The following is a 25,260-nucleotide window of genomic DNA, read 5'->3' on the forward strand; positions in this document are numbered from 1 at the left end:
AGGAGCTTGACATCCTGATTCCTGAGGGGATGTTCTCTGTAATGATGCGTAGGCGTGGTTTCAGAGAGAGAGACACTAAAATATAACATAAATAAAACATTTTCAGGGTGAAGTATAGCCTATTTATCTATACACATGTACTTATTTATGTATAAATGTTTTGCTCTGCAGTCCAGTTATTTATTAATTTGATAAAATAAAAACAATAAATGCATAAAACTACAGAAAATTCCCTTACCATAGAGTTATAATATGCTTATTACACTTGTGGTGGGGGCGTGGGCATGGCGTGAACTTGCAGCTTGGGGGCGTGGTCGGAGTAGCGGAAATGAGTGGCAGCAGCAGCTAGCTAACGGCTAACAGCTAGCCTGATTGATGCAACAGGCTGCTGTTGGCTTTGTAAGAAAGCTGAAGGCTTGTTGTTGTTGCTGTGTAGTGATGTGATAGTTACACACATTTTAGCTAAACGGTGTGAGCTTAAACGGAGCAGAGTGTTGTGCGTGCATGGTGTTCTTAAGAACATCTGATTTACAGTCTCTACAAGGTAAGTTGCAGTAACTTATGACTTGTGTCGCATGTAAAGTTCATGTTTGGAGGAGATGGTGAAGGGGTGCAAAACAGCTTGCAATCACTGTTCTTGCTATGCTAGCTAGTAGTTAGCTAGTAAATAGCTACGCTGTTTTACCATGAGTCAAAATAATCCCACCAACTTTTCATCCATGCACACACACACACACACACACACACACACACACACACACACACACATACACACACACACACACCCTGTTTATGAATACATTTGATCATAAACGTCCGAAGGCTTGTCCAGCTAGTTGTCATTCTGAAAGACATAAAAGCTATAGGCGTTGTCAAACTAGTTGGAAAGCAGGTTTCTCTCAATTCTCAAAACAGAAAGTTGTACACAAAAGGCAAGATGGCTCTCATGATCAACATTAAGAAATGTCAGATTGCACAACAACCCGCCTCTCTGTCTTGGGCGCAGTCGTGCGAGTGACAGTGACAGATGCGATTGATCAATAACAAACAGCATGCATTGTGTTGTTTAATAAAAGCTGCAACTTGAGCCCTGCAGTTTGTCCAATGCCTTTAGACTTCATTAAAGAGGAATGCTTGACGCCTAGCTGTTTGCGATCACACATCAGGCTTGTGTGTGAGTGAGAGAGAGAGGAGGAGGAACGCAATATTTTGGTCTGAGGTGACGCTAGAATCTAGTGCACCCACAACAACCTGATGACGTTTGTTATCTCTGAACATCCTCTCTTTATCTCTTCCCTATTGCCATTATATGCTGTACAGTCAGTGTACAGTAGTATAACCCATTCTACCATCTGCCACCTGCTGATCTACCCAATTCTTCCTCTTCCTGTTTTTCCCCCTCCCCCATTTGCTTCAGTCAGACATCCAGACCAGTGCACATATCAAGTGCCAGAATCTAAGCTCATTGTTTTATTTTTCTTGGTGTGATTCTTTCTTGACTCACCTGTTCCTCTTACTGCTGTTGCTCCCATGACACCTGCATTTCCCTCTGCTGATCAATAATGGTTTATCTTAATTTCTGTGTATCTATTTTTGTTGTATCCTGTGCGATGTTTGTTTACAAAGCCTAAAAAGGCACACAGAAATGTATTTGTTCTGTTCCAATGCTCAATGTCAAAAGCACAATTAAAGCATTAACCGCAATTATTTCAATGACAATGAATCAATGTCAAGTAAAATGTCATGATCGGGAGGTCCTCAATCTCATCTCCCTCTTTTCCTGTTATCTTGTCATCCCCATCCACCCATAACATCCCCTCTCTCCTCTCTGCCTACCTATGCCAGTGAGCTTAGAGGGAGGGGAGGAGCATGGCAGTGTGGATCCAAGCGCAGCAGTTGCAGGGCGAGGCTCTGCACCAGATGCAGGCGCTGTACGGCCAGCACTTCCCCATTGAAGTGCGACACTATCTGGCCCAATGGATTGAGAGCCAACTGTGGTATGTACCAGGCTTGGTCTGCAAGAGTCTACCTCCTTATTGCCTGATTTAGTTGTGCACCGGAAATCGATCTACAAGGTCACAACGCGTCACAGCGCCAACCAAGCACCGATTACTTGCAATGTGAACTAAATTTGTTTAAAGCATTTTTATATTATATTCTTGTAATAAATTCATAAATTATTTTGTCAAAGTTCGTCCTAGCAGAACCACTGTTATAGAGGATAACGTTATATTCTCTTAGAGATGCGCATATTGCAGTTATATCCCCAGACACTGTAGTTAATCTGTAAATCGGGCGGGTTGGCTGGCTCATAAAAAATCTGATTAATAGCCAATGGGTGAAAATTATACATCAATGAGGAAAATTCAAATTTCCAGTGTATATAATTTAGTGTGGACCCCAGGAAGACTAGCGACCACTTTGTGGAAGCTAATGAGGATCCAAATAAAGAATACAAGAATATAATTAAGTTCCATACAGTTCCATAAATACGGTACTTTTAGGTTGTGGATAAAATTTATATTGGGCGTTATCATCATTTCCCCTCTTTCATCCACAACCAAGCATACTGTTCCATTCATGGCTTTTGTCCCCATGAGATTTGAGTATGTTTGCCAGGTGCGTCCACTGGAATTAGAGTAACTCAAGTGTTACTATCTGTGAGGACATGTTTGAGTCCACTATAGTGGTTATGTCCTGGGGCGTTTTCCAAAAACATTTGTCAAAATTTCTTGTTTTTCTTGTTTAGTTTTCTTTCTTTTGGGGGTGATTGTTATTGTTCGATCATATTGACAAAGATTACACAACGCGCGCACGCCGCGCACCAGGCGCAGCCCAAATCGTCTCGCAATTCTGTTATTCTGTCGTACTGTATACATAGTAGGATGTAAATTGTCATATACAGTACATATTTCCTAATATGACATAATACATCCAATGTATATGACAGAGTAAAATAATTGTACATAGTTCCTATGTATGTGACATCACGAAACAGAAGCACCTCTGTCCACAAAAGCCTGAAGTGCCTTGTGAAGTGAAAGTTGGTTGAAAATGCATGTAAAAAACTAAAAGTGTTGGTCACACAAACAAACATTGTTCTTGTGAAGCACTTGGTTGGTTACGTTTTTATAAATGTGTCATAGACCGTCTCCACACGGACATACATACTAGCAGCTAACCTATTTACTGCAGCTTTGCAACTGAACACCGCATTGTGATTTGGGCGGCTTCGTTCAACAAACTGCACACATTGTGACTTACTATCCATAGTTCAAGGGCCACAACAATAATAGACGGTTACCTGCAGGGAGTGGTTTGATACTGCTGCACTTGAGCAGGCCAATTAACTCCTAAGTCTACTACTACTTGGTTGACTTCAGCCGGGCTTAGTTACAGCCATATTTGAAAGCCTTATTGTTAAATAGAAGGGCTTGGTGTTGGTGTGTCAGAACTCAGAAGTGCTTATTTAAGTCCTGGAGAACAGTCAGGTCCTCCAGCCTAGTTTCTGTCAAGCCAATGACAATATGGGAGACACCAGATAGCTATTTATCCATAGCTGGGACAGTGGTTGAAAGGCACAAGGGCGTGTCCACACAACGGTGGGCCTGCGCGGTGCGCCTTGTCTCTGGGGCCCACTGGTGCTCCGAGTCCCCTACAGTTTAGCCCTAAGTCACACTAAAAGTCTGTTTAAAGAAAACAAATGTCTGTGGTGTGGTCCCACCAGGGACTCTGTGGAGCTGGACAACCCAGCTGAGGAGACCAAAGCCAAGCGTCTGCTGGACAACCTGGTGGCTGAGCTTCAGAAGAAAGCTCTGCACCAGGTGGGAGAGGACGGCTTCCTGCTTAAGATTAAGCTCGGCCACTGTGCCAACCAGCTGAAGGTAAGTAAATACTCCCTTATCCCATTAAGACCTGAGGCCGATTCTACAAATGCCTTCTAAATCAGTAGTTCTCAAACGTAATTCAAAATTATTCCACACTCAAGATTTTTCAACGATGTTCAAATATAGCAGATGTACAAGCTCGTATATCTGCTATTTTTGAATAGCCAACGCTAAAATCTAAAATGACACAGATGCTTTCCCGGTTTAACAGGGTTTGGGAGTAATTGTATACTTATATTACTTGAACAGAAACAGTGGTAGATGTATTTTTGTTATTTTTTGTGTATCTTGATTGATCCAACTCCTATCAATAGTTTCTTAATGTGTGTCATTTTTGTCCCTAGACCACATATGACCGCTGCCCCTTGGAGCTGGTGCGTTGCATTAAACACATTCTTCAGTCAGAACAGAGGCTGGTGCAGGAAGCTACAGATGTAAGTCTTGCCAGTCAAGGCACAGGGTTCCTACAAAGTCTCAAAAGGGATTGAAGATTGCTTAGCATTTCATTTTCAGGTTGTAAAGAGTTCTTATTTTGACAAAAAGACTGGAAAAGTGTGGAAAATATAAATTATTATACAATTTAATTATTATAAAAATGATTGACCCACTGTCACTTAATGTTCTTATTGTTCCTCTGTTGAGGAGAGATCCTTTGGATATAGGCCTTTATTCCCTCGCATTACTATTTATTCATATTAGCAGCCATTATTGGCATTCTTAATGTTGAACATTGCCCAAAGTCTTATCCATCCTTCATAATATGCAACAGTAAATGTGGGTCACATTGCTGAAAACTATGAGGCTGAGAAGTTCTTTGTTTTTAATAAGGATAGTAGAGAAACGGAGGATAGTAGAGAAACGGATCAGAGAGAGGGAAACCGAGGTCTCCAGCTGTAATCGAACCAGGGGGGTCACCATTATGTCATCGATGCACTATCCGTTCACCTACGGGCGCGCCCCAGAACTGAACTTCATGAAGTCTTACTGTCTGTCTCTCCTGATCTTTCAGGCCAGCGGTGGCAGTGGAAGCGCAATGGACAGCCTCTCACAGCGGCACCAGCAGATCAACCAGGTCTTCGAAGAGCTGCGGCTGGCCACACTGGAGACGGAGAACGAACTTCGCAAGCTGCAGCACAGTCAGGAGTACTTCATCATTCAATACCAGGAGAACCTGCGTATGCAGGGTGAGTGGGTGGGAGTCTCTATTGCCTCGTTTCCTTTATGAAGAGTCAGGCCATGCAGTGCTCTGTGAGGGACGGAGCACAGCTGAGCCTTTTATAGCTTGTCTTTCCGTTACAATCGAGGTGAACGCAGCGGTGGTCTTTGTTATGGTTTTGCTATAGTAACCCAATGATGCAATCAGCTATTTTCAGCTATCAGCTGTAATGTGAGCTGGCTAACATTAATGTAGCCTTTGTAGCCTTTCTATTGCTACAGTCCAGCTGTTTCTGGATGCCTGTGTCAGCCTGAATTTTCAAGATGGCCTGAATTGTCAAGATGGCCTGAATTGTATAACTTTACCTGTCTTTTTTTACTTGTAGACTAAATTAAAATATGTTTGATTAAGTATAAATAATTCATAGTTCTATCTTCTATGAGTCAGTCCAATCTGTCCAGTCACGGGCAAGTATAATTTAAATACTGTCTCCACAGCCCCATTCTAAACTATCCAGCACCAGGTGGCAAGCGGGGCTAAGAAAGGCTCAAATGTTTCTATTAATCTGTGCACAAGTGGGCTGAGATAACGGCACAGTGTGGCACAGCCTTGTAGTGGAAAATGGGTATACTGTATCTCTCTATCACTCTCGTCTCTTTCTCTCTCATATACAGCTTGCTTGCATGCTCTCTCACTCCCTCACACTCTCTCACATTCAACAGCCAGCTATTGTAATTTTCCACAGACTGTAAACTCAGGTGCTACTGTTGGTTCACTACAGTTCACACACTGTTCACACTGTAGTGAACTGTGTGTGAACTGTTATCTCAGTGGTGGGACTGAGACTTATTAATGCTGCTACACAGAACATGTACAGACAATGGCACCTCCTCAGCTGCAAAATGTGCTTGGCAAATGAACGGGACTCGCATTCTGGTGCGATTTGTTATCTGAATCATGTAGGATTCTGTTCTAGAGAACTCTGTTGAACCTGAACTAATGCTTTGTTAACTTTGGACTGAGTCCAGAACGGTATAACCTTTCATAGTAACACCAGCTATTGTCAGAGTTGGTTTTAATGGCTCACTTTATTTCTTCCTAGCGAAGAGAGAAGGCAGTAAATAGTAATGACTGTGATTAGAGAAACCCACAATGTTTCCACAAAAAGTGTTTTTCTGAAGAGTCACAAGAGTTATTAGTTTTTATTTGATGCAGGTTCATGCAACAAGGCCAAGATGCAGGCTTTGGGTGGACCTCTTAGGCTCATATGGGGATTTAATTGAGATTTACTAAAACCTCAGGACATGAAACTAATCCACAGGCAACAGTAGCTGGTGGGTTCACTTTTACTCATTGTCCACTGTTCAGCGAAATTGATAGTGAATGCTTAACCTGGTAATCAGTAGTTGCCTGCCAAGTTGGCTGGTCTCTATTCTCCTTCAGGCCTTTAATCCCGATCCATTTCCTGCTAGCCCAGCTCAGCAGTCTCTCGTCCTTGCCCCCGGCGGAACGGACTGCGAGGGAGGTGGCACTGCAGAGCAAGAGAGCCACTATGGAGGCCTGGCTCACCAGAGAGGCCAGCACACTGCAGAAATACAGACTGGTAGGGAGTCAGCACACACACACACACACACACACACACACACACACACACACGCACACACAGACATGCACACACTTGCATATGCACTGGTTTGTAGAGTGACGCAACAGGCACATACAGTAAACACACAGACACAATGACAAGAGTTTGGAGCAGAATTTGTTTCTGGGATGCACCATTTGAAAGATAACTCGGGAATATTATTGAAGAATCAATATGGTGGCGAAATTTTGCAGCATGCAGTCATCTATCTATCTATATTTATTTAATAATAGCCACTTACACACTACCTATAGAGCACCGAAGTCCTGACGTCACTCGTTCATCCCCAGGTTTGCGGAAGTAATTTCTCTATGGAGAATAACATTGGGTCATCTTAGAATCGTCTCATATAAGAATTGTGGTCCAAAAATAAACACCGCGTGTCGGCGTTATTGTCAGGGAGGAGGTTCTGTATAGTTTATGATAGTCAGTCACTTATATTTGATACAGTCTGTTTCTGGCGAAAATGTAACTAATTTGGCGGAAGTAACATTAGCGTTTTCTCACCGTCAGTTGATGCTTCATATCCATAAGAGTCAACCCGCCGTGGTCATTTGTTTATTTTTGGAACACAGTTCTTATTTGACGCGATATTAAATACGTCTATGGGATTCAGAACGGGGGTGGAAAACTGCGAACCAGGTAGACAAACAAAGGATGTGTAAATGACGTCAGACTTCGGCGGTCTATTGAAGGCATGTCACCTCGCTGTTATGTGCATAAGGTGTGGAGACGGAATTAGGCCTGTCACAATTATTACATAATCGCAATTATGTGAGATAATCGCAGATTATTTTTGCATAATTGTCGTAAACGTTTCTATGATCAAAATACATGTTCAAATATAAAAAAGCAGAAATAGCTGATCACTTCGTCACGCATTGTAAGCTTGTAGATCAGCTATTTCCGCTGTTTAAAAAAAAATAAAAATTCTTTGTATATTCAAGTTATTTGTCATATCTGCCCTGTGCAATTTTTTATTATGAAGCCTAAAAGCCAATCAGATATACAAAAAAATCATATGCTCCAGTTTTTAACGACACAATTAAATTTTTATTGCAATAATAATATAATAATAATATTGCAATTATTTGTATGACAATTAATCGTAATTAAATGTTCTAGTCGTGACAGCCGTAGACAGAATGGGTGGTCATTCTCATCCTGCCTTGATCTGGCCAGGGAGATAGTCAAATTGCTGGCATGACCGTACAGGGGTGTGAAGTCTAGGTCTGTGCACCTTTCTGCCTTGGACAATTAATGGACAGGGATTTAACATTGTTCCACTAATTCATATATAGCTTAATTAAATAAACTCACCAAAGGCACCGCTCACTTCACACTGGGGGTGATTTTTGAAAATGGCATGGCTCAAATATCGTGTGAGTGAACTGATTTGTTTTTGGTCAATACATTTTTTTTAACGCACCTGAAAAAAAAACAGGAATCGAACTGGATTTGATTAAAAAAATGACGCAGCATCGGACGTAAATTTTGGAGCAGGTGTGCAAGAGGTCCTAGAGAAGCATGTGTGTGTTTGTTTTTCGTGTGAAAAATCAGACTCTGTCTGCAAAGGCCTTAAGCCACAGGGTAACAGTTGGGTTTAATTGAACAGACACTGGTTAACAGAGATAAGTCGTTTTTCTTCCATTTATGGAACAGAGCAGGAATTGTAGGGAGAGAGAAGGAGAGTGGAAATGGTGAAACAAAACATATGATTCATTGATGCTTCACTGCATCATTGGAGCGCTGTAGTAGTGTATCTTGCTCAAGAACACATTGACACGCAGCTAGGAGGAGCCAGGGATCGAACCGTGAACCTTCCGATTCTAAGAAGACCCCTCTACCTCATGAGCCTCTGCTGCCCCCCTACTGCCGCTCCATTTAGCCTGCTTGCCAAACTGCCTCTAAAACTGCCTGCCCGCCCCTCAGTAAAACATTTATGCAGGCATGCAAACATGTCACCTTTAAGCGACATCGTTTTGAATCAGGAATGGTTCACCTACACGATTAGTGCAGATCCAATGAGAATCTTTTTTGGGGGGAGGGGGGTTACTCAAAGTGGAAACGTGGTTAGTCAAAGAGAAAGAAAATACGTGCATTCTCAAAGAGAAAGAAAATGCGTATGTACTCAAAGCGAAAGAAAATACGTGCATACACAAAGCAAAAGAGGATACATGCCAACTCAAAGCGAAAGAGGATGCATGTCTACACAAAGCGAAAGAGTGATGTGTTTTTTCTTTTACATGAATCAACTGTCAACAAAGGCAGCAAACAGAGATGGAGCCAATCAATTAGTTAGTTAATTATTCACAGTACAACTTGAGTCGTGAAAGATCAGACCCTGAGAGCATCGGTGACCTGTGTGGACACATTGTTAACTCTCCTGTTAGCTACAGTAATGTGACCAATTTGATAACTTGTTAGCTAGATAACCTAGCACTCTTAAAGATACATACAAGTATCCATGGTGTTCCACAAGTGCAGGTACATAATGACCTCTATGTTTCCGGTAATGAGTAGAACCTGTGTTGTGTTCTGTGTGGTGGCCAGGACCTCTCCGAGCAGCACCAGAAGACCCTGAACCTGTTGAGGAAGCAGCAGACTGTGATCCTGGATGAAGAGCTCATCCAGTGGAAGAGGAGACAGCAGCTGGCTGGTAATGGAGGTCCACCTGAAGGGGGGCTAGATGTCCTCCAGTCCTGGTGGGTATCCGAAAAAAATATTTAGTCCAGATTAATGTATTATTATCTTACTACTAGTGTTATTTTAATAGTCATGCATGTTTAGATGCAAGTGACAACAGCGAATGTCAAGAATGTTTTTCCCAATGGGTTACTAGAATTAGTGATTTAGGAGGAAATTGGCAGGGAAGCAGGTGCCAGTGAAAAAGGTGGATCCAGGGTTTAAGTGCTGCTGAAGCTGGTCATGGCTGAAATTGGAGGTTGAAATTTAAGTTAATGGACAAGAGCATATGTTCCCTCTATGGGATGTTTTCAAGAAACATAAAATAAATACAGTAGAAATATACATTATACAAACAACAGCAGCCATGCTTTGCTGGCACACTGCAACACAGTAGAAAGTCTAAAGCCAACAGCCTTCTACCCAGAATGGACATTTCACTCCTAACCAGTTAACCCACCCTGCTGACTATCCCTTCGTACCAGAGCCTTGCGCTGAATTCACACCAGCAGCTGTGAGCAAGTGTTCGTAATGTGAACATTTGCAAAAATGCTATCAAGATGTCCAAGATTATGAGTGACACCCTGTGCTCCAGCGAGAGGTGGTCAGAACGGATCAAAGTGAGCAGCTGCGCCCGGCAGCAGTGCTCACAGACAGGGAGGAGAACGGACAAAAAATATGCTTGTCTCTGGCATCTTGTTCATAAAGGATTTCTATGCGCCGTAGTTGCTCAAGTTGAACTTTTCTCAACTTTGATGCTTGGCTTTTTGTTTTCTCCACCTCCTGCCATAGGCTTTGTATTGAACTTCACTGCATTCTCAGAACGTGGCAGCAAAAGTCCACTGATGGTGTGAATTCAGCGTTACGCTTAATTTATAGTTATTTATAGTTAAGCCAAAAATAGCCAGTGCACACATGCTTCGTGTTGGGAGATTGTAGATCGGCCATATTCGGCATTCAACCACAGTGCGCAACTAACCAATAAAACTGGCCTCATAGTAGCACAATTACATCTACAAATGATCATTACCAATCTTCCCAGGATGATCATGGTAGCAGTATTTGTGGCAATAACTTACATACAGCTATATTACTATAGCTTTTTCCTCTGCAAAATATAAAGTAAGTGACCTAAATTCAGCTCAATCTCTTTTTTTCTTTGCCCTTTCTCATCCATCACCCCCCTCCTCCACCCATCAGGTGTGAGAAGCTGGCAGACCTGATCTGGCAGAACCGGCAGCAGATCCGTCGCTGTGAACACCTGACCCAGCAGCTGCCCCTGCCAGGTCCAATGGAAGAACTGCTGAGCAAGCTCAACTCAGACATCACAGACATTATCTCTGCCCTCGTTACCAGGTGGGAGTCTGGTTGTGTGTGTAAGAAAGGGCAGCAGGGCTTAATTTTATTAAATGAAATGTGTTTTAGGTTACAACTTAATCATTTTTTGTTGCAAACAAAACAGGGTCTAAAACGGCGTGGCTTCCCTGTAAGTCTCTGACATGTTGATAACATTAGTCTTGCCCAAATATGGACAGACAATGATCTGAGATTAGATACAAATATTCACACAAACAAAATATTCACGGTATGTGAAAAATCTTTCACTACTTTGGTCTACTGGCAGGCATTGTGCACAAGAAATAGGTGCTTATCGGTCCAGTGGTTTGCAGGATTAGCCACGGACACACACAGACAGACTAACACTTCTAGACGGCCCACCCCCTAGGTGCCAAGCCATAAATATATTCACAATGTGAAAAGAAATTGGGCATTGGCTTGCTTGGCCTACTGGCTACGTGCACAATACAGTTGGTACTGATCAGTGTAGTGGTTTGTCCACCAAAAATGAGATCTTGACAGGTGACCCCATTGGTGCCATGCTGTTTAAACCTTGTAACATATATAACCTTGTTACATGTATATCTGTCAACGTGGGCCTTATTTTACAAGGCTACATATTTTACAGCCCGCTGCCGGAATGTCAGATTTTCATGGTGGCTCAGTTAACGCTGATGCATCCACTTCTACTGTTGGTTGACCAAGGCTAAATATAGATGAATAGCGGAGCACAGTGAAAGTAGATATGCAGTCGTGATAATACTAATTAGAAATGTGAAGAACACACGTGTAAAATTATTGCTCACATAGTCTGTATATCTATAAATTCTAGAAACCTGTGTGTGTATCTGTGCATCTGTCCCCGGCTTCCCTGATTGCTCAACCAAACCCTTTGGCTTCACGGATTGGCCAATGTTTGCATCACTTTTGTGCCCATCGGTCGTGATAGTGGGTACTGCACTGGGTTCTCTGACAATAGGTACAGTACAACGGTTACTCTGGCAACAAGTAAAATATTGCATAAACGGGTGGGGCATGTATTCCCAACTTGCGTCATTCCTGACTTGTATTGACCCAGAGTAGGCCCAGTTAGTGTAAAAGGAAGCTATCCAACTTTGAAACTCAAGTAGCAGTTTGGTCCAAATGAAATTCATTAGTACAAAGAAATGTTAATTTTGTGGGAATTTCTCAGCCTGACAGTTGTTGCTTAGATGTTTAATGTCAGACTTCTTCCATCCTTTAACTCCCTCCAGTACCTTCATCATTGAAAAGCAGCCACCCCAGGTGTTGAAGACGCAGACCAAGTTTGCTGCCACCGTGCGCCTGCTGGTGGGTGGGAAGCTCAACGTGCACATGAACCCGCCGCAAGTCAAGGCCGTCATTGTCAGTGAGCAGCAGGCCAAGGCCCTGCTGAAAAACGAGAGCACGCGCAAGTGAGCACCACGCACACATGCACGTGCATGAGGCCTCAGTGGCAGTGATTATAATGATATTCCACACACTGGTTTTGTGCCCTCGCTGGCAGGAATTGTTTCATGTGTTACAGAGTTCTCTCTCTTTTGTAGTGAGAGCAGCGGAGAGATCCTCAACAACAACTGTGTGATGGAATATCACCAGGCCACAGGCACCCTCAGTGCACACTTCAGAAACATGGTAAATCATTATATTGGTACGTTTTAGCAGTGACTAGTGAATGTATTCACTCCTTTAGCAGATATCTAACCAGTAGCCTTTCGAAGAGTGACACTGATTGTATAGGTTGTAGGATTCAATGGAATTGTGATCTTGTGTGTGTGTGTACACTCAGTCATTGAAACGGATCAAGCGCTCAGACCGCCGGGGAGCAGAGTCTGTGACTGAGGAGAAATTCACAGTCCTGTTTGAGTCCCAATTCAGCGTGGGGGGAAACGAACTGGTCTTCCATGTCAAAGTAAGTAATACACCTCACATTTACCACTCCTATTTCGCAGAATGCGCACGCACACACCACCAGAGAATCCCTGTTCCAGAACACCCTTTCATGAGAGCACATGTGCCCATCAGTGTCTTGCTCTAAGGCACTATGACAGATGGCTTTGGCTACGGAATCAAACCTGTGACCTTGGTTTTTGCTTGTGTTTTTTTTTGTCTCTCAGCCCTTTATCCATGCCGCCTACACGGTCTCATTAAATGATTACGTTTTCATTCTAAAATACGAAGATGATTTAGTCTGTGAAGGCAACAATGGCTGTATATTATTAAAGCAATCCAAGTAGTTAACTAGCTAAGGACCTTTGCATACAAAGACCTTTACACACACTTTAGAAATGTTTTGAGGACTGAGTCAAATATTTGTGTAAGGAATTTCACATGCTCTTACAGTTGTGTCATACTTTAGCTTTACACAATCATTTAACTGTGTTAAACACTAATTTACCCACAATCAGTTAAATATTTTGAATCAATGCAGTACATTCTTTGCCACTTAACTCATTAACTTACGTTTGTATCTTTTCTTTTTGTTTAACCACAAGACATTATCGCTTCCTGTGGTGGTGATAGTTCATGGTAGTCAAGACAACAATGCCACCGCAACGGTCTTGTGGGACAATGCTTTTGCAGAACCGGTGAGTCGTCGATGCCTGGAAAGGCACTTTGCATGAAGCATTTTCATATCTCATCATGTCAGACAATGAAATTCAAAATGGTATTTTGCATACTACAGTATATGAGATCTTGCGTAAGCATGGCTTGGTTTTGAAACACTTTGTTAAAGTCATACCGTGTAGGACTTTTTGTGTGGTAGTTTGGCAATACCATGTGGTGACTGGTGGTCGCATCAAAACACCTAATCTGTAATGAAAATAAAATATCCCCCTAATCCGGGTTATTAACTAATTTTAAACATTATTTCCATGCCCTGGAAAAGATATTGAAAATTATAGTGTGGGAAAGTGTATGGAAATCAAGCTAAAGTTGCATCAACTCTACAACAAAGATTATTAATTAAACCAAAGGTAGACAAATAGCCTTGAAATTTGACTGCACGCTTTAACCATTGCAGATGTTGCTCAACTTTTGTGGTTTTCTCTGAAAGATGTTGTTTCTTTTGGAAATTAAGTTATGCATCCAGTCTGTCCCTCTCAGGGCAGGGTGCCATTCATGGTACCAGACAAAGTGCTGTGGCCCCAGCTGTGCGAGGCCCTCGATATGAAGTACAAGGCAGAGATGCACAGTGGCCGCGGCCTGTCAGAGGACAACCTGGTCTTCCTGGCTCAGAAGGCCTTCAACAGCAGCAGCAACAACCATGAAGACTACAACACCATGACCATGTCCTGGGCACAGTTCAACAGGGTGAGAGCAAATGAAGGAATATCAAATCAACTTCATGCCAAGGTCGTTTGTAGTCATTTAAAACTGTGTAATAGTGGTTATAATATTATGATAATACTTAATAAGGCACATAAAATGAACCTTTATGTATATAAAATAACTTGAAATGGGAGTAAATGTTACTCTACAAGATTAGAAAGATAAGATTCAAAACAAAAATGATATCGGGTGGTGGCTCACCTGGTAATAGGGCTTACCACATAAATAAGGCTATAGTCCTTCCCACAGCTGGCCTGGGTTCGTATTAGACCCAAGGCCCTCTCTCCTAGCCTGGTAAACCCTCCCTCCGGAAATCTCATTTCCATTTGATTTCAGGAGAGAGTCTGGCCTGATCGCCCATTCTGCAATATTGGCTGTGGGCTGGAGTTGGGCGGGAGTAATACCGTTGACTGACAACCCCTTCAGCCAATGATCGTTGTTCCCCTTCAGCCAATCAGCAGTTCAGCAGACTAATGTGACGCAACGGGACTTTTGAGACGGCCATGCCCAAAATAGGTTGCCTTATTCGGATACATGCGTGTCACTGCCCGCCCCTGCTGGTTCTCTACATTTTTATTTTAAAATAGGCTCTGTCATGATTAATTGACCACATATATGAAGTTAAACAACTCAATTCTATCCAAAGGATATCTTAAAACTAAATTCCGTACCTCAAAAAATAAGTTTGAGAGCGTTTTAAAACCGAAAGTAAAAAGTGTAACTGGCCACAGAAACAATGGCGGATCGTTCCATTTTTGTCGGCTGCACTCGGTCCCATTCGGGCTCACTCGGACTCGCCAACTGTCGCTGTCAATCACAGAACGATGTGCGACGACGCTGATAGGCTCGTCCATTTGGTGTACGGGCTAGAAACACCCAGACAAGCCTTCAGGCCAGACTCCTTCCTGAAATCAAATGGAAATGAGATTTCCGGAGGGAGGGTTTACCAGGCTACCTCTCTCCTGCCTTTCCCGTCTCTCTGTTCGCTGTCCTATCCTGAATCTTAAAACTACAGTACTGTATATCTGTAAACATGATGGGGTAGCCATCAAAAGCTGGCCTTAAACTAAATGTTTTCAGAAGTGCTTTAAAAGATACACTGATTATGTTAGTATTAGGTCTGAAGGATGTTTAATAGGCCTTGATGGCAAAATCCAGATTCGCAGTCAAGGCATTGGAGAGGATTAAACATAAGGCACTTACTCCTCATGTATTCAAATCCAGCGAGAGATGTAATCATACTCACTTCAATTTAGCTCGCTTCTCTCTACTGCATGCTCTCAGCTGAGTCAGAAATGCCATTAAAGAACAGACTTTAAAGCTGAATTTGCTTTTTTGTGCAGGAGAGTTTGCCAGGACGCAGCTTCACCTTCTGGCAGTGGTTTGATGGAGTGGTAGAGTTGATGAAGAAACATCTCAAACCACACTGGAATGATGGGTAATGAGTGCAAAACACAACAAGTCATACTTCTGATTATTTGAACTACCGTAGCTATGTTTTAAATAACATTACCTTTTCGTATTTAAGGACAAGCTATAGTATTGTGTGCGTGCATGCGTGCACGTGCACAGTGTGTATATGTATGGCAGTGACTCAGGAGGTAGAGCGGCTGCTGGCTTCCCCTGGTTAGTGTCAAAGTGTCCTTGAGCAAGACACTTAACCCCTACTGCTTCCAATGAGCAAATTGGGGCCTTGTATAGTTTCCTACGCTGTCGGTGTGTGTGTGAATGGGTGAACGTAATGCACTTTGTAAAGTGCTTTGGCGCTATATAAATACACCATACAGTGTATATGTATAGATACAGTATGTGTATCTATACACATACTTACATATTCTTATTTGTAGCCCTATCTAGCATGCAAAATTATGTGTTTTCACTATTAAGCGCTTAATCCTGGCAGTGTTAAGGCTATGTTATCATCTATAAGCTACATTAGAGGGAAACGGTGCACAATTAAAGTGTCTGTCTGTCTGTCTGTCATTGTTGTTTTCAGGGCCATCCTGGGCTTTGTAAACAAGCAGCAGGCCCAGGACATGCTAATGTCCAAACCCAATGGCACCTTCCTACTCCGTTTCAGTGATTCTGAGATAGGTGGCATCACCATAGCCTGGGTTGCTGAGAATCCCAACAAAGCAGGTAAACTAGTGCAGCAATTGACATTTTGTCACTGCCCAAAACAGGGATACTAGGTTGAAAGTGTGTCTGTGGGTTTTATAAATATTTAACCAGTGAAAATGATAAACAAGAGCTTGTGACTAAATAACTACATTGGATGCATTTTGGACACATGTTTTATTTTTATTTTTTCTGAAAAGTAACTGTTTTGGACATTAAAGGTTTATATCCGACAGTGACGAGGTGCAGTGCACCTGCTAGGAGAACCAGACATTTAGCTGAACTGTAAACCATGACCCAGTTCTCTGTCTGCACCACCTCTAGCTATTATAGTACCACACCGCCCCCTGCTGGCAGTAAGGAGAACTTAAATGTACTTTTGGGTGCTCAAGAGTTCCATCTTAATTATCATCAAGCTTCTTGCTTTAATTTTGAAACCTTATTCCCCCCCATTAAAATACATTGAACAATACAATACGTGTCATTGTCTATTCACAGCTTTGGTCGTAAATTGTACATAGACATAGATGTTTTCCTGTTGCTAATGGCATTGTTTTACATTATTAAACGTAACTGAATAATTGTATTTAAAGTGATCATTGTTGTCTGCTGCTAGGGGAGAGGCTGGTCTGGAACCTGTTGCCATATACGACCAAAGACTTCTCCATCCGCTCCCTAGCCGACCGCATCAGTGACCTCAACCACCTGCTCTTCCTGTACCCTGACCGGCCCAAGGATGAGGTGTTCTCCAAGTATTACACCCCACCACTCTGTATGTGGCTCTCTACCCATCTCATACGTTCTGGATTATTGACATATTGCTGCTGTAGAATTTCATATACAATATGTTCAAAGAAGACCCACAGGTCTAGTTATGTAGTTTGTTTGTACCTGATTGCAACAATATGCCATTCTGGAACTCTGGTACTATTCTAAATGCTAATAATGCACAAAAAGGATGTTTCATGTGTATTTTGATTTTTGTTTGTTTGTTCTCACAGCAAAAGCAGTAGACGGCTATGTAAAACCACAGATCAAGCAAGTTGTGCCAGAGTAAGTTCTTTTCATATCAGCCCTAGATCATATAACAAACACCAAAACCATTTTGACAGTCAGGCATTAAGTAACTACTACATGTGACATGATGGATTGGTATTTGAATCCCATGTTGTAACTGTATACAAGCCCCACATACACCCATAAGAAATGGAAGAATTGCATTTCAAAATTATCCAGCCATGGCCTGAATATTCAATAAATTATTTAATTCTTTGTGACATGAAGGTATTTTAGGAAAATACCTTTTCGGGTGAAAACCCAACATTTGTTAGACTAGAGGAAGTATTGAATGAGAATTGAATTAAAATTTTGCAAACATCATGCATGTTTTTGGAAAATATGTCCACATTTAACTGAAGCAGTACCCTTTCCAGATACAAATGCAATTATTGTGTTTACATCCTTTGGAAATTGGATGGCAGTGTAAATGTGTGTTAACTTCCATTTGAACACATAGTTGATACTTGTCTGTCTCTGTTCAAAATGGTTGTCATTTACCGTAATTTTCGCACTATAAGCCGCACCTGACTATAAGCCGCAGCAGCTAAATTGAATGTTTGGAACATATATAAGCCGCACTGGACTATAAGCCGCGGGTGTAAAATCCATAGATTTAGGAGGTCCCCTAGTGGCCGTTAGCTGTAAAAATCCATAGATAAGCCGCACCGTTATATAAGCCGCAGGGTCGAAAAATGGGAAAAAAGTCGCGGCTTATAGTCCGAAATTTACGGCATCAGTGGTTCAACATTTTAGTGTCAAGGACCCCCAAATTAATGTTTTTGGCCATGGACCTCCCATCTAAAAATGTTTTGTGCCAGGGACCCCCTATACAAGATTTGTGTCGTTAAAATATTTCAAAAAAGATTCCACTTTTTTGTTTTTGGAAAATAGACAATGTATATAGTGGTTAAAGGTATCATGACATTCATTTTCACTTTTTTTATTTTCAATGTTTTATTTGGGGTTTTATGACCTCAATTACACCCAAAAAACCTGAACTTAGAATATTCAGTGGATTTGGTGAGGTCACAGTCGATTAATCCCGCCCACTCTCCTCCTCGCCCCTCCCCTCCCCTATCCTTTCCTTTGGGGGGGGGCGGAGCAGAGGCGATGATTGACAGGCAAAATCCCTCACCAGGGACACCCGCAGGCAAAGATTTATTTTTTCATTGCAGTTGAAAAGGCTTTAGAAATGTGAGAGAAAAACACCTGCCATGGATCACTGGAATGGAATTTTCACTTAATTCTTTTTGTACACTTTTGAAGGACCAGGACAAAGACTTTGAATGTGGTGTAAAATGAATGTCATTAAACCTTTAAACTGATTTTGAAGCTACGGTATATTAACTCATTTTGCTGGGGACTCCCTGGAACCTGTTCAAGGAGCCCTGGGGGTCCCCAGAACCCACTTTGAGAACCACTGATTCACATGTTTGGTTCCTCATGGTCACTGTCCAATGATTGGCTCGGAAACTCCCTTCAGTGCCTTTTTGTGTTCCATTTCTTCCATAGATTCACCAACCCTGAGCCTGCTGGGAACCTGACATACATGGACCAGGCTGCCTCTCCCTCTGTGGGCCACCCCAACAACTTTACCCAGATCTACCCCCCCATGTCAGTACATGCACCGTTTATTTACTCATTTGTCCCATGAATATGTCAAAGGTCAGTTTCAATTTTCAAATTGTTAGACATTTTCATTTTGTGGCTTATTGGCTCATTATGGCTTCACCACTTATTTCAAAGCTTTTTGAAATAAGTGGAATATTTTTGCTTGTAATGGCATGGCCAAACTAGTGACACCCAGCTGAAAGTGGTTACATGTTGATAAATGGAAAATGTATTTACAGTGTTAACTCATTGAGTGCTATTCACGGCAACGTGCCAATCATGTGTTTCACGTGTTTTTTAAAAAATAATAAAAAACTAAAAAAAAAAATATGTTCAGAACCCAAGATATCATTATCTGAAGATTTGCAGCTCCATCCACTCCTTGTTTAACTTATAACTGAAAAAGGCTGTATCTCGCTTCCTAAGCACTTTTTTTTTACTTTGAAAAAAACTCTGGCACTGGGACAACATAGCCAGAAATAATTCTGGCACTCAGTGAGTTTTTTGCATTTAAAAAAGTTATTCACATTTGAAATTGTCCACTGTACAGTGAGGGGTGAAATTAAATGTCAAACTACTTTTCCATTTTCATTTTAATATGGTCATAGTATAAAGTCCACGAGTAAATGCAAGACAGCCAGACAAGCAAGTGCTGGTACAGAGCAGCCGATGGCCCAGCGCGTCGACAAGCACGCCATCTGAGTTCACAAGTCGTGATGGATGGATTAAGTCAGTGGTTCTCAAACATTTTCATGTCAAGTGAAATCATGTGAATATATTTTGTGCCAGGGATCCCCATAAAAGAAGATTTGTGTTGTTTGTGTCCGGGTAGCTCAGTTGGTAGAGCACTCGCCTTTGGGCCACAAGTTCCCGGGTTCGATTCTGGGCACCACCAACTCAGTGCATGAGTAGCACGGCTTGGGTAACTAAGTTGTGCCGTAAGTACTGGGAGCTGATGTAGGTGTTGCACTCCACCTCAGCATTCCATCTCCCAGGGGTATAGCGCATTGAAAGGGGGAATGGACACCCTCGTTCTTGGCCGATACCAACAATAAGCCACTCTGACCTACTTAATAACTTATTGTGTTGTTAAAATGAAACATTTTATCAACACATCTTCAAAAATATTTAGCTTGTAAATCCGCTATTTTTGAATAGCTGAAGTATAAATGGGGTTAAAGAGGGTAAACTGTTACTAATTTTTCTGGGGATCCCCTGGAACCCCCTCAAGGACCCCACTTTGAGAACCAATGGAATAGGTTACAACCTGGGTCCTGTTTACAGATTGCACATTGTACTTGACAATGACATGCGCGTTAGGCTAGCTGTCAGCGGGCTAGCCACATAATGTAAAAGACTAACTCCAAGTGGGCACACGTCACTTTCACCCAGCAAATAAAAGGACAGCATAGCCGGTAAAAACGATGGGGTGCGAAAGGCGTACACGCTGTTGTAGTGTATTTGGATCAAGCCAGTAATTCTATCGGTTTGTGCTCTCCTCCTGTCAGGAGTGACACCATGTTGGATGCAGATGGTGATTTTGATCTGGAGGACACAATGGACGTGGCACGCCATGTGGAGGAGCTCTTACGACGGCCCATGGCCAACCAGTGGAGCGGTCAGCAGTCATGAACCTTAACCCCCTCACAACACCCCCAACACAACAGTAACTCAATGCCCTCAGGACAGCAATGGTAACAGGAAATTACCTTATTTTTTCTCTGTCTCTGTCAGAAAATGTTGCAAAATTTGCCTGTCTGATTTTACCAGTTTTTTGTAGTGGTCAACTGGATTGGTTGAATTAAACAACCTGCAACTTCAACTCATGGTTGTCTGCCTGCCACAGTGTCTGGTAGACTCTACCAGGTAGAGTATACCAACTTTTACCAGTCAGTCAGAAGTGAAGAACATTTGGCTGTTCCAGTCAGACGAGTCATCAGTTTGCGCCGGGAAACATCTGCTCTTAACCACCTAACGACTTAAACCCTATATACTTAACTGACCAGTGTCCCCCAGGGGTCTAGACTAGGTCTGCTCCTTTCTTCCCTATACTCCAAATCTCTTTGACGATAATAGCCCATCTACAAACTCTCAAGCTTGTAGATGAGAATATGGATGGTAGGGTTCTAGTGGTTAAGATCCATTTAAAAAAATCTAATATTAGCTCATCTACAAGCTCAACAACCTGTTGTATTGCGTGTTGCGTGTTGTGAGCTTGTAGATGAGCCTTTTTTTGTTTTTGAAACATTTTTCCAACACAATTTTCACACGTAATGACATGCCCAAATTAGGAACGCCCGGTTGAAAGTGGTTAACTGCACCTCACAGGACATGTATAAGTCACTCTGTACATGCATTCTTAAAGTTTCCCCTCTATATATTTAAAACTGTGAACTATGACATGGCTGACTGTACCAGCTTGTCTCCATACACCGCAATTATGTGTTAAAGTGTAGCCCTAATAGAATGTAATAGATCCAGTATTTTATTTTGTATAAGTACTGAAAATGCTATTGGGATTTTGTTACTGTGATATTTTTTATGTCTTTGCAAAATGTATACATATTATTGCCAATATTAAGGCCATATTCTTGATGCTAATGCTATCTGGAACCAGCATTAATGTACTTGGAATACTTTGCCTTACGGTGCTTTTTGTTGGTCTGGGGTGAGATTTTGGCAACATAACAGTGTATACGTTTTCACACTTTGACCAACATTCTTTTACGGGATGAGAAAAAAGGGTATATTTTAGTCCCTTTTTTGGGGGGAGGGGGGATGGAAGTTATCATGAAGCATCCTTGCACTTTTTATGTTGTCAAAATGGAACCGTAAATGTGAAAACTGTACAATCTTTGTCCTTGCCTTACAAATGAGGCTTACTCTAATATCCGAACATGCCTGGTGCGAAAATGCTTATACCTCATATCAGCCTTCTAATACTCTTCTTTCAAGATTAGTAATATTTCCTTTTACCATGTCTTTTTACCTTGTCTGACAGTAGGTCACATTTGTGCTTATTGTTTGATTAGGAATAACTATTACAGCATACTACTACCACACAATCATAATTGTGCCTTATGATAGCAAGGATTGTCAAAGGGCAGTAAACCCCATTATGTTTTTAGCAATTTTCCATAGTACAGTACCACACTACTCAGCTGAACAATGACTATTACCTTTAGCAATGACAATTATGAATCTCATGGTGATTCAGTTTCTTCAGTCACGCTGTGTAATGAACTATGATACTGGCAATCTCAGGAAAACATTGTGAAATAAAGGTATCCATAGTTCACTTAATTAGACCAAATAAAACTATAAAACATTGAGATTAGATTATACATAATACTTTGGATTTAAATGTGGAACTTCTCACAGTATTTAGCTTTTTTGTGTTGAAGAGCTTGTCAAAGCATGCTGCAGCAAATGTTTCGTGTTTAAAACTGGCAAAAGTGAACAAGCACTTTTGCTTGAACCAGCATTTATTTGATGATATTGTTTGTTGATTTGGCAATATTATTGCTCATAGTGTTTGAATCAAGTCAGTACTTAAATACTGTACAAAGTGTATTTTATTTGTAATTCAACTAGCTTAATATGATGTAAGCACACTGTGCAAACTGTCCTTGTTGGAAATTAATCATGTTTACTTACAGTTATGTGCATTTTATGATGGGAATGTTGAAAAGGGAATTAAAGTGTTTTTTTTATATAAATCATATCTGACTGAAAAAATACATTATTGTGTCAATTATTATACAATATGTAATGTCATGTGACAACTGCATAAATGACATTCAGACTGTCATGTCAACACATTATGCCTTGGTCTTCCTGATCAACTGGTTTTACTTTTGCTTTTGTATAAGACATGAAATTCCGTGTTTATGTATTTATGATAGGCCTACTTGTTTGGATGTGTTAAGATTCAGAAGTCATTTGGGGGGGAATAAAACCATGGCAAAGTTTTTTGTTCATTTCTTTGTTATTATTGTTACGTCACTAAGCTTGTCTTTGCAACAATCTGCCTTTCATGAGACATTTTCACAGTGGACGGACTTTGACTACTCTGAAACGACTGAAGAAACAAAATGCCAGTTCCATTCCAAGAGCTTCCTTGATGACTTTTATTCAGAGTCTACACTGGAGAAACTGAGTGAAATCTTTTCATCAGGTAGGAATCACATTTGACAATTTTTCAAAAGATTGAAGAAGTTTTGAAAATGTCAGCCCGTATGCCCAAAATAGGGACACCATGGTTAAATTTGATTTATAATCACAATGGAATATTTCTGCATCTGAATGTTATCGTTTAGCTCCCTACACCACTGATGAATTTGTGCAATGATTGTTTCCTGAAGTAAGTTTCTAAAACAAAGGGCATGGATATTGATTTTAGAACCTCTCACTATAATTGGGAGGGAACAGAGTGGAAATTGTAGAGAGCTGCTGTACAGGTGTCTTGGCACTGTTATCGATATGGATGGACTTATGCATGAGAGGCAGGTGGGTAAGCATATGCATAAATAAACATTCTTTGAATGATAAAAGGCATATCACACATTGTTTTCTGATCTCTTGTTTTTCAATGTGAACACTAGATGGTTTTATTGAGGTATTGAAGTACGTCTGTCTGGCTCTCATAGACTTCATTGCGTTCAATAAAACGTCCACCCCAGTTTGCCTCCCAGTGCGTCTGTTGCATACTATGGCTTAGAACTTGTGTCCTTACCTTCTTTACATAACTCTAGTTCCCAGCATATGAATGGTCCAGGTGTGTTACCTGTTAATGAAACTGGATCAGATTCCTAAAAGTCCAATGACTTATTTTTGCATTATTGTTTGATGTGCATATGTTTTTCAGATTTTTTTTCCTTTCCTTTATTCATTCTAGTTAGAAGCCTATAATAATGTAAAGGTGGTGGTGGTTTTCATCGTCTAGTGATCACACCAGGCTTGGAGAAGAGCTCAATAGATCTGATGCCTAGAAAGGTTGCCCACCAAATTGCATTGCTATTGTTCTAACCGTTTATTATAGCCTATTTGATTATCTGTTGATTGTAAACAGTCTACATGTAGACTACTGTATGGAAACCATTCCTGCTACTGAAAATAAAAAGTTTGGGCCTTTTTATTTGTATTCAGTTATGGACAGTACAGGCTCCCACTGTACTGTGATTTGTGTTGCGTGTGTATTGAGCCATGCTGCAAGCCAAATTTCCCATGTATGACAAATACAATGACTATCTCAGTTGAACAGTAGTGTCATCAAATTGAAACACAATTTTGCAAAAAAAAATCTGTTGCCACAAATATCCCCACAATTTAATCGATGTAGATTGATTTAATCTTTGAAACATTTCCCAGAAATGGAGAAACCAAGTGCTCAATCTTTTTCCCTCATGTTGCTAATTTTGGTTGTATTTGACTTCCAGGTGATTACAGTGGCTTTAGACTGATCGACATAGGAACAGGACCCTCACTGCACAGTGTGATAAGCGCCAGTGATCACTATGACAAAATCACCGTATCAGAATTTACTGATGACGGATGTCAGGAGATCCAGATGTGGCTTGACAAAGACGAGAGACGTTTCAACTTGAGCTCTGCTATCCAGTATGTTTCCACCCTGGAAGACACATGGTCAGTAATATTTTGCTGTGGAAATTATCATTTTTGTAAGCTACAATATCTAAGCAATTATATCATGCACCAACCACACACACAGATCTGAACCACCCCTGGCGGTCTTTAGCACTAGCCTATCTATACAGTGTAATTAGATTAGGCTTCCTTACAACAGACTAGACGACTACATTGTTCAAACAACCCACCGACTAGACTGTATAATTGTGTACCTTAACTGTCTCGTTGATATTTTGAACTTAGGTCTGAGGAAGGTCAAACAAATGAAAGTCTCAACATCCAGTATGACAGTGCCATGTCAACTTTCCCGTCAAATAAGCAAAGCAAATGCCATGTGATTGTGTATAATCTGAACTAGGAGCCCAGCGGAATTGGAGAGCCAGCTGAGGAGAAAGGTGAAACACGTGCTGAAGAGTGACCTGAGAAAGGACAACCCTTTCCATCCACACCACGTAGAAACCGCCGACTGTGTGATGACCAGCATATGTCTGGGCGATCTCTACGGGGACTCGTATCTGTTTAACACCCTATACAACGTGTCCACTCTACTGCGTCCGGAAGGTACACTGGTGATTTTTGGTGTCATGGAGACCACTACTAGAATGATGAATGGGAAGAGGACAGAAGTTATTGACCTAGGTGTAACCAGTAACTTGAGGGATATTCTGACCTCATTGTGGTTCCAAATTGAGGAGTTCCAGATCTTTGCAGGGGAACTCACAAACTTTATTGTTGTGGCCAATAGAATTCCCATGTATTGA

At 41.4% G+C, this 25,260-nt stretch overlaps 2 protein-coding genes across 5 annotated transcripts; both read left to right on the plus strand.

Moving 5' to 3' along the window:
* The first annotated feature begins 351 nt into the window (after positions 1–351).
* LOC308105519 (signal transducer and activator of transcription 5B-like) lies at positions 352–22,821 on the plus strand. Of its 4 annotated transcripts, none has more exons than XM_080456306.1 (19): positions 352–544; positions 1,846–1,997; positions 3,728–3,884; positions 4,232–4,321; positions 4,897–5,071; positions 6,516–6,646; positions 9,242–9,393; positions 10,574–10,729; positions 11,965–12,144; positions 12,277–12,364; positions 12,519–12,641; positions 13,225–13,317; positions 13,838–14,044; positions 15,406–15,500; positions 16,059–16,201; positions 16,797–16,952; positions 17,182–17,233; positions 18,752–18,904; positions 20,359–22,821. In XM_080456306.1, the coding sequence occupies exons 2-18, from the start codon at positions 1,870–1,872 to the stop codon at positions 18,891–18,893; spliced, it is 2,268 nt and encodes a 755-aa protein (XP_080312432.1). In that variant the 5' UTR covers positions 352–544; positions 1,846–1,869; the 3' UTR covers positions 18,894–18,904; positions 20,359–22,821. The 4 variants fall into 4 exon arrangements, with proteins under 4 accessions (XP_080312432.1, XP_080312431.1, XP_080312433.1 ...); XM_080456305.1 differs by having other exon boundaries at positions 18,752–18,853; XM_080456307.1 differs by having other exon boundaries at positions 18,752–18,853; positions 20,382–22,821.
* On the plus strand, positions 22,622–25,260 carry LOC308105537 (nicotinamide N-methyltransferase-like; the record flags this gene model as incomplete). Its single annotated transcript, XM_080456337.1, has 3 exons — positions 22,622–23,027; positions 24,289–24,496; positions 24,858–25,260. The coding sequence occupies 3 exons, from the start codon at positions 22,622–22,624 to the stop codon at positions 25,258–25,260; spliced, it is 1,017 nt and encodes a 338-aa protein (XP_080312463.1).

Source organism: Gymnoscopelus braueri, assembly GCF_963280865.1.
Source record: "Gymnoscopelus braueri genome assembly, chromosome: 17".
Classification (NCBI taxonomy): Eukaryota; Metazoa; Chordata; class Actinopteri; order Myctophiformes; family Myctophidae; genus Gymnoscopelus; species Gymnoscopelus braueri.